A 9,735-nucleotide genomic window follows, 5' to 3' on the forward strand; every position below is an offset into this window, starting at 1 on the left:
TAAGTTGTGAGCTGCGAGCCCAGCTCTGAGTAAGTGCCTCCAAGTGTAGTCCCATAAGCTAAGCCTGCTGTGTCTTTTCAGATTCCTGCCACCAATTTATGGGAGGTCTGAGGAGGAGCTGAAGAAACCAACGCCTCCAGCTCATCCAAAGCCTAAGACCCCTGAGTGCCAGGATAATCCTCAGGACCCTCCAACATTGGTACGCCATAGGCATTTCCAAACCAGGTTTCCCCTTGGAGACTCCAGAGCAGGGCAGAAGCAGCAGATGTGGCGGCCCACCGTCCCTGTGCTCCTGCCTGTGCCCAGCAGCAGAAGGCGAGGGGAGCCTGTGGTAGAGAACGCTGGTTGGGAAGTGTTGAGGAAAAGGAGGAGGAGCCAAGGGAGTTTTGTAGCACGAAAAGCACGTCTTTACCAGCTTCTGTAAGGCTAGGGTAAAGATGAGGCACTACGTGCTGTTCAACCCCTTGAAGCCTGAGGACCTTTCATTAATTAAGGAGCTCACCAGGAAAGGTAAGGCCCTGGGGGGCCCTTGTGGGAGCGCTGTTGTCGCAAAGACGGACGTGAGCTGTGGAAATCTTGGGGCTGGGGCTGCCGGGGGAAGGTCTTCTGAAGGGTCCTGGCATCTGCAAGGAGAGCCCTGAGTGCATCCAATGTGCTTCCCAAAGTGCATCTAACGCCTCCCCTCCCTCCCCAGGCCTGTCCTGGGCACAGTGTGGGCTTCTTGCAAGCTGGGCAAGGTTCAGGAGCTGTGCAGCAGCTTGCCCCAGCAGTGCGAGTGCTGGTTGAGGGCAAGGCAGAGCTTGATCGCACACCACTGTCACCTCTGTGGCGATGGGGGTTCAGACTTCATGGGCATTGCCAACTCACAGCATCTTGGCATCTGTCTTTCGCTTTCCAGAAATCGCCCAAGTGTGGAATAGTACGTGCAGATACATCAGAAGGCAGCTGTTGCAGAAGAAGGTGAGCCTTACATCCTGCCCCTGGCCCATCTTGCCCCTTTGGACCTGGGCCACACAGCACCATCTTCAGGGCCAGCAAGTCACCCAGCACCCTTCCAGCTTTGCCCAGCACTGCCATTGGTCCCTCTTCTTGCTTGCGTTTTCAGGCGGTGAATATTGGAATCGGGACATTTGCCGTTGTGTCAGCGAAGACCACTGGTGCGGATGGCAAGGCTATGGTTGTCCGGAAACCCATATTCAAGCCCTGCAGGTTCATGAAGATATTTTACAAGCTCAAGTGTGCTGAGAGCAGAATTCCTAGTAAGAAGATTTTTGCTTTGCTTTCCCTCTGCAGCCCTTGCCTTTTGCTCCATGCAGTCGTGCCTGTGCCACGGCAGAGCAAAGTCTCTTGCACCATGGAGAGGCTGAGTGTGGGTGCACATACAGCATCCCAGAACATGCCCCTGCCCTGGGAGTCAGCCCCGTCTCTGCAGCTCATCCCACCCTCTAGCAGGATGCTCGTAGCACGTGGCAAAGCTTCCCTTGGCCTTCTGTTCCCCATCTGCTCTGCTCTGGAGATGTGGCCAAAGCTGGCAAGGACCTTCCCCGTGGCACAGCATTGCGCGAGGGCTGGGCGCTGCACACACTTCGTCTGTGAGTTTGCTGAACTGAGTGAGGACTGACATTGTTCCTTCATGGTTGTTTTCTAGTCGAGACATTCATTGATCCGCTGGACATTGAGAAAATTGCCGCACACATCTACTTCCGACCACAAATAGTAGAGCAGTGCATCCACGAGACCCTGCTTCTCTACGCTGGTGGCCTCTTGGACAACCAGGATGTGGAATTCTTCTTCAAGGGCATTGGCATTCTTACTGTGCGAAGAAGAGTGGTCACCATGAACTATTACACTGATTTCCTGCTGGACGTGGATGACACACGCAATATGCGTGAAGCTCTTCTCACGGTGAGCGGATCATGTCTCCAGGGCAGCTTGCAGCTCTGGCAATGCTGTCAAAGCTCTCTCAAACTGCTTTCTCCTTGCCTGCCTCACCATTGGGTGAGACAGGCTGGAGGAGCTACACAAACTGTTGGTAGCACCTTGGCCTGTTTGTGTGAGGGGCTAATGACACCAAAGGACAAAGTGGGGCGAGGATTTTGGAGAGGTAGCCGTGTTCCTGAGCAGTGGGAACATTTGCTACCTTTGGGAGCAAGGAGCACATATCCTTGGCTTCTGCTGACGTGTGTCTGTCCCATTGCAGAACTCCAAGATGATGGATATGCTTGCCTTCAACGGCAAAAACAGATATACTCGCATCAGTGGAAATACGTTCCTCACACTACCAACGTGAGTGCCATCTCTTCTGCAACATCTGGCTGGCCAGGGGAGCGGGTGCCCAGCTCGTGCTTTGGGTGCAGCGTCTTCTTGATGCTTCTCTCCTGCCAGAGCGAGGCAGGACCAGCTCGTTCCTGGGAGGCCTTCCAGGTTGACCCCCTGCTCAGTCAGCACTTCTGGGCAGTGCAGATGAAGCGGCCAGTCTGCAGTTGAGGGTCCCTGAGAGCGGTGGGAGGGTGTGAGGGGACAGCGAGGAGGACTTGTGTTGGCTCTGGCAGTAAGGCATAAGAAGCATGGGAAGAAGCTGCTGGAGGCTGTGGGGCCCCTCAGCTCGCACAGGCCATTGTGTCCTCCAGAGGCTCGGCAGTAGCTCCCAAAGAGCCCTGCCAGCAGCTTCTTAGTGTGGGGCACCAAGGGAACATAGTGCCTTATTTGACAACTGCTGTCTTCCTGTTTCCAGGCTTATACTTCGGGACCCACGACGCAAAGCAGTTTGCATCAAGCCCAGAAGGGATCCGCAGCCTTGGGGCATGGGTGGCCGAAAATGTAATGTCCCAGTGGGCTCCTGGCAGGGGGTTGCGTGTTCTCCTTTTGTCCTCGCAGGGCAGGAGAGCCAATGTTGATGTGTGGGGGATGCGAGAGAAGGCAGCTGTGTGGGATAAAATGCCCCAGGAGTGGTGGCTCCCAGCGGTGGCAATGAGTGTGGGTGGACATGGCTGAGCAGCTCTGCTGCTGCTGCCGCTCCCCTGCACAGACACAGAGGTGACATCGTGCTGTTCTCTTGCAGTGAGTGTGCTGGACCCGGTGGTGATGGCTCGGATTAGGGTTTCTCAAGCCAAGAGGGCAGAGAAGAAAAGAAAGGAGGAGGCAGACAAGCAGCGTGAACAAGCCAGGTGAGCCTGCTGGAGAAGTGTTGTGGCGGAGTTAGGGGACTCGCTGTGCTCTTGCTGCTGGAGCTAAGATGTGAGCTGCGAGCCCGCCCTTTAGAAACTGCCTCCCATAAGCTAAACCTGCTGTGTCTTACTAGATTCCTGCCACCAATTCATGAGAGGTCTGAGGAGGAGCTGAAGAAACCAACACCTTCAGCTTATCAACGGTCATCCATAATCCCGGCTTGTTATAAGGACACTCCACCAATGGTACGCCATAGGCATTTGTCAGTCCCGTTTCACTTTGGGGGTTCCAGAGCAAGGCAGAAGCAGCAGCTGTTGCTGCCCACTGTCCCCATGCTCCTGCCTGTGCCCAGCCCCAGGAGACTAACGCTGCGTGCGGATGTGTTTCCCTTGCCTGCAGGGAGTGCGCTCTGTGCGCGCTCAGATAGAAGACGGGCATGAATACTGATGGTCCACAGGCTCAGAAAGATTGAAGCTGAAATGTGGGACCTATGCTGTGTATGCATATGGAGTAGGAGCAAGGAGCATGGCATGTTTTCAGAGAGCCTAGGAAAAAATGCCCCCAGCAGGCTTTTGCCCTGCTCCTTGGGAGGGAGGGGAGCAGTGCAGGTCTCCGGCACGGCAGCGTTGCAGTCCCCACCTGGCCAGGCAGGTGCCTGCTGTCTGCGCGCTCCCCTGCACGTTGCCATGCGGGAGGAGCTGTTGCAGTTAGCAAAGGGCAGAGCCAGCAGAGAGCTGGGCATGGGCACGAATCTGCCAAGGGTCTGTACCTCCCTGCGAGGGATGTGTGCCCGCTGTACCTGCACCCTGAAGACTAAAGTGAGCCTGTGCGAGGCACCTGCCTTCACAGAAGCACACATGCAAGCAGAAAAGGCAGGCCCTGCCCTGGGCTCAGGGAGCAAGGGCTGCAGCCTTGAAAGCACCGTCTGTTGGAAGGAGACCCCTTTGGAGAGGGTGGCCTGCTGCTGCTCAGAGCCATTTCCTGCAGGAGCGCACTGGGAGTAGCAGCCTCAGCTGCTTGCAGCAGTTCTCTAGGAGACTCTCTTCTCGTTTTGCAGAAATATTTCTGCCAAATACTCAAGTGCACACGAGTTCCTACCCACATCGTGAGAAAGGAATATGATCAGATGCTGAAGCGGAGAATAAAGGACAAGTTGAAAGGCCAAATGCCTACGAGCCTGAAGGCACCAAAGGGGTGGCAGCAAGTGCCACAGCAACCGAGGACAGCACAGAAAAAGTAAGTGTGCACCGGTCCAGCTGAGACCCGGAAACAGCCCTGGAGGCCATGACCCGTGTTCTGGGGTTCCACGGCTTGTCGTCTTCCCCTTCCTCGTGACATGGGAAGGAGCTGGGTGCGATGGCAACCCAGGGATCTCTCTGAACCCCACAACCAAGGCATGACACAGGTCCCAAGGGGAAGGCTGTGGGTGCAAAGGGCCAAGGCAGCTGTGTCTGATGGTGTGCGTCTGCTTGGGTTGTAACAACACACCCCACAGCTAGGGGCCTGAGTGAGGCCTTGGGACATTTCTGTCCCTTCTTCCCCACACAAGTGGAGGAAGTCAGATGGTTTTGTGCCAGTGAGATGTTTCCCTCGGCTGCACTGAACGTGCTCATGCCAAAAGGCACTGGAAACACCAAAGGGACAGCTGTTGTCCTGGTGTGGTCGTGGTCTTCCTCCTGCAGAAGCACCTTGTGGTGCTGGAGCTAAGTTGTGAGCTGCGAGCCCAGCTCTGAGTAAGTGCCTCCAAGTGTAGTCCCATATGCTAAGCCTGCTGTGTCTTTCTAGATTCCTGCCACCAATTTATGAGGAATCTGAGGAGGAGCTGAAGAAGCCAACACCTCCAGCTCATGCAAAGCCTAGGACACCTGAGCACGGGGCTTTTGCTCAGGACACTTCAACACCGGTACGCCATAGGCATTTCCCAGCCCCGCTTCCCCTTGGAGATTCCAGAGCAGGACAGAAGCAGCAGATGTGGCTGCCCACCGTCCCTGTGCTCCTGCCTGTGCCCAGCCCCAGGAAACTAACGCTGCGTGCGGATGTGTTTCCCTTGCCTGCAGGGAGCGCGCTCTGTACGCGCTAAGATAGAAGAAAGAAGGCTCCGCATACTGAAGGCCCATAAGATGAAAAATCTTGAGGCTGAAACATGGAACCAATATGATTCCACGCTTCAAAAGCTGATGATGGAGCACAAGCAGGTATGACATGCGTTCAGAGCCCCCAGGAAGAAAATGTCCCAGCAGGCATTTCCCCTGCTCCTTGGGAGGCAGGGGAGCAGTGCAGGTCACCGGCACGGCAGCGTTGCAGTCCCCACCTGGCCAGGCAGCTGCCTGCTGTCTGCGTGCTCCCCTGCACGTTGCCATGCGGGAGGAGCTGTTGCAAGAAGCAAAGGGCAGAGCCAGCAGAGAGCTGGGCATGGGCACGGGTCTGCCAAGGGTCTGTACCTCCCTGCGAGGGATGAGTGCCTGCTGGACCTGCACCCTGAAGGCTAAAGTGAGCCTGTGCGAGGCACCTGCCTCAGCAGAAGCACACACGCAAGCAGAAAAAGCAGGCCCTGCCCTGGGCTCAGGGAGCAAGGGCTGCAGCCTTGAAAGTGCTGGCTGTTGGAAAGAGACCCCATTGGAGAGGGTAGCCCGCAGCTGCTCACAGCCAGTTCCTGCAGCAGTGCACTGGGAGAGGCAGCCTCGGCTGCTTCCTGCAGTTCTCTAGGAGACTCTCTTCTGGTTTTGCAGAAAAACTTTCACCAGCCGATGGAGCATGACCAACGTCCTTCATTCCAACTGAGAATGGAGTACAATGAGAAGCTGAAGGAGAGGATGAATCAGAATGACAAAGGCCAGAGCGGTGCGAGCCTGAAGGCACCAGAGGGGAGGCAGGAAGAGCCACAGCCCCTGAGGAGAGCACAGTCAGAGTAAGTGTGCACCGGTCCAGCTGAGGCTTGGGAACAGCCCTGGAGGCCCTGAGCCCCTGCACCATGTTCTGAGGTTTCCTGGGCTTGAAGTCCTCCCCTTCCTCTTGACACTGGAAGGAGATGGGTGCGATGCCACGCCCAGGGGCCTCTGGGCATCCCCAGGCCTTTCCAGGACACAGGTCCTGAGGGGAAGGCTGTGGCTGCAAAGGGCCAAGGGGGCCGTGTCTGATGGTGTGCGTCTGCGTGGGACATAGCAACACATCCCACAGCTAGGGGCCTGAGTGAGGCCTTGGGACATTTCTGTCCCTTCTTCCCCACACAAGTGGAGGAAGTCAGATGGTTTTGTGCCAGTGAGATGTTTCCCTTGGCTGCACTGAATGTGCTCATGCCAAAAGGCACTGGAAACACCAAAGGGACAGCTGTTGTCCTGGTGTGGTCGTGGTCTTCCTCCTGCAGAAGCACCTTGTGGTGCTGGAGCTAAGTTGTGAGCTGCGAGCCCAGCTCTGAGTAAGTGCCTCCAAGTGTACTCCCATATGCTAAGCCTGCTGTGTCTTTTCAGATTCCTGCCACCAATTTATGGGAGGTCTGAGGAGGAGCTGAAGAAACCAACCCCTCCAGCTCATCCAAAGCCTAAGACCCCTGAGTGCCAGGATAATCCTCAGGACCCTCCAACATTGGTACGCCATAGGCATTTCCAAACCAGGTTTCCCCTTGGAGACTCCAGAGCAGGGCAGAAGCAGCAGATGTGGCGGCCCACCGAACCTGTGCTCCTGCCTGTGCCCAGCCCCGGGAGACTAATGCTTCATGCGGTTGTGTTTCCCTTGCCTGCAGAGGTGGCGCTCTGTGCGTGCTCAGATGGAAGAAAGATGGTACAGAATACTCATGGCCCACAAGCGCACAGAGCTTGAAGATGAAATCGGTGGGGAATATGATGCAATCCTACGGAGTAGGAGCAGAGAGCGAAAACAGGTATGTCACGCATTCAGAGCCCCCAGGAAAGAAAAGCCCCAAGAAGGCAATTCCCCCACTCCTTGGGAGGGAGGGGAGCAGTGCAGGTCTCCGGCACGGCAGCGTTGCAGTCCCCACCTGGCCAGGCAGGTGCCTGCTGTCTGCGCGCTCCCCTGCATGTTGCCATGCGGGAGGAGCTGTTGCAGTTAGCAAAGGGCAAAGCCAGCACCGAGCGGGGCATGGGCACCAGTCTGCTGAGGGACCGTACCTCCCTGCAAGGGAGCAGTGTCCGTAGTATTTGTGCCCTGAAGACTAAAGTGAGCCTGTGCAAGGCACCTGCCTCAGCAGAAGCACACACGCAAGAAGAAAGAACAGGCCCTGCCCTGGGCTTAGGGAGCAAGGGCTGCAGCCTTGAAAGCACTGTCTGTTGGAAAGAGACCCCATTGGAGAGGGTAGCCCGCAGCTGCTCAGAGCCATTTCCTGCAGGACTACACTGGGAGGGTCAGCCTCAGCTCCTTGCAGCAGGTCTTTAGGAGACTCTCTTCTGGTTTTGCAGAACCCTGTCTACCACCTCCTGGAGGGTGACCAACGTCCTTCGAGCATTGTAAGAAGGGAGTATGACAAGAAGGTGAAGGACAGGATGAAAGAGAATGTCAAAGGCCAAAGCCCTGCAAGTAAGAAGGCACCAGATGCCTCGAAGGAAGAGACAAAGCCAACGAAGGCAACACAGACAGAGTAAGTGTGCACTGGTCCAGCTGAGACCTGGAAACAGCCCTGGAGGCCCTGAGCCCCTGAGCCGTGTTCTGGGGTTCCACGGCTTGTCGTCTTCCCCTTCCTCATGACACGGGAAGGAGCTGGGTGTGATGCCAACCCAGGGACCTCTCTGCACCCCATCACTGAGGCATGACACAGGTCCCGAGGGGAAGGCTGTGGGTGCAAAGGGCCAAGGGGGCCGTGTCTGATGGTGTGCGTCTGCACGGGTTGTAACAACACATCCCACAGCTAGGGGCCCGAGTGAGGCCTTGGGGCAATTCTGTCCCTTCTTCCCCACACAAGTGGAGGAAGTCAGATGCTTTTGTGCCAGTGAGATGTTTCCCTGGGCTGCACTGAACGTGCTCATGCCAAAAGGCACTGGAAACACCAAAGGGACAGCTGTTGTCCTGGTGTGGTCGTGGTCTTCCTCCTGCAGAAGCACCTTGTGGTGCTGGAGCTAAGTTGTGAGCTGCGAGCCCAGCTCTGAGTAAGTGCCTCCAAGTGTAGTCCCATATGCTAAGCCTGCTGTGTCTTTCTAGATTCCTGCCACCAATTCCTGGGAGGTCTGAGGAGGAGCTGAAGAAGCCAAAACCTCCAGCTTACCCACAGACTAAACCCCGTGAGCACCTGTCTTTTGCTGCTCAGAAAACAGCAACATCGGTACGCCATAGGCATTTCCCAGCCCCGTTTCCCCTTGGAGATTCCAGAGCAGGGCAGAAGCAGCAGCTCTGGCTGCCCACCTGTCGCTGTGCTCCTGCCTGTGCCCAAGCTCCGGAGACTAATGCTGCATGCGATTGTGTTTTCCTTACCTGCAGGGAGTGCACTATATGCGTGTTCTAACAGAGGAAAAACGGGAACAAGCACTGATGGCCCACAGGCTCAAAACACGACAAGCTGAAGCGTGGAAAGAATATGATTCCAAGACGCAGAAGCTGCTCTTTGAACGAAGAAAGGTATGACATGGATTCCGAGCCCCGAGGAAAAAAAAAACGCAAGCAGGCACTTCGCTCTCTCCTTGGGAGGGAGGGGAGCAGTGCAGGTCTCCGGCACGGCAGCACTGCAGTCCCCACCTGGCCAGGCAGCTGCCTGCTGTCTGCCCGCTCCCCTGCACGTTACCATGCAGGAGGAGCTGTTGCAGTGAGCAAAGGGCAAAGCCAGCAGCGAGCTGGGCATGGGCACGGGTCTGCCGAGGGACTGTACCTCCCTGCGAGGGATGAGTGCCCGCTGTACCTGCACTCTGAAGACTAAAGTGAGGCTGTGCGAGGCACCTGCCTTCACAGAAGCACACATGCAAGCAGAAAAGGCAGGCCCTGCCCTGGGCTCAGGGAGCAAGGGCTGCAGCCTTGAAAGTGCTGGCTGTTGGAAAGAGACCCCATTGGAGAGGGTAGCCCACAGCTGCTCAGAGGGAGTTCCTGCAGCAGTGCACTGGGAGGGGCAGCCTCAGCTCCTTGCAGCAGTTCTTTAGGAGACTCTCTTCTGGTTTTGCAGAACCCCATCAACTCCTTGCAGATGTGTGACCGACGTCCTTCCTTCCACATGAGAAAAGAATACGATGAGAAGCTGAAGGAGAGGATGATGCCTGTCAGTGGCCGAATAAAGAGTGCTGGTGCGGGCTGCCAGCTGGACTGACCACACTGCTCCCTGCATGGCCTTTTTTTTTGCACAAAGGAGGAGAGGAGAAGCCCTGCAACTCCCGGTACTGCTCCCATGGTTGCGAGCCACCTCTCCCGGTGGAGGGCAGCCCGTGCAGGGGGGCCTCAGGCCCTGCGGCAGAGGGCTTCTCGCAGTGTTGACGAGGACTATCTGCCACCAGGGACTTGCTGCTTTGCAACAATGGCCGGGAATGACAAGCAGGCTTCTGTCTCTGGGACACCTTCCTTGCCATCCGTTCTACCATTTGTGGGCCCACAGACCCATTCTCCTGCTTTGGGGATTCCTTTGGGGTTTTCTCCACATGC

At 56.4% G+C, this 9,735-nt stretch overlaps 1 protein-coding gene across 1 annotated transcript; it reads left to right on the forward strand.

Annotated features, from left to right (window-relative positions):
- The first annotated feature begins 304 nt into the window (after window positions 1–304).
- LOC140000767 (uncharacterized) lies at window positions 305–9,407 on the forward strand. Its single transcript, XM_072031513.1, has 18 exons — window positions 305–510; window positions 899–960; window positions 1,106–1,259; window positions 1,649–1,905; window positions 2,201–2,286; window positions 2,735–2,820; window positions 3,062–3,167; window positions 3,302–3,413; window positions 4,226–4,404; window positions 4,954–5,071; window positions 5,226–5,363; window positions 5,898–6,076; window positions 6,636–6,753; window positions 6,908–7,045; window positions 7,581–7,759; window positions 8,317–8,437; window positions 8,593–8,730; window positions 9,266–9,407. Exons 1-18 carry the CDS (start codon window positions 438–440, stop codon window positions 9,404–9,406), a joined length of 2,385 nt encoding a protein of 794 aa, XP_071887614.1. The 5' UTR covers window positions 305–437; the 3' UTR covers window position 9,407.
- Window positions 9,408–9,735: the final 328 nt, after the last annotated feature.

Source organism: Anas platyrhynchos, chromosome Z, assembly GCF_047663525.1.
Source record: "Anas platyrhynchos isolate ZD024472 breed Pekin duck chromosome Z, IASCAAS_PekinDuck_T2T, whole genome shotgun sequence".
Classification (NCBI taxonomy): Eukaryota; Metazoa; Chordata; class Aves; order Anseriformes; family Anatidae; genus Anas; species Anas platyrhynchos.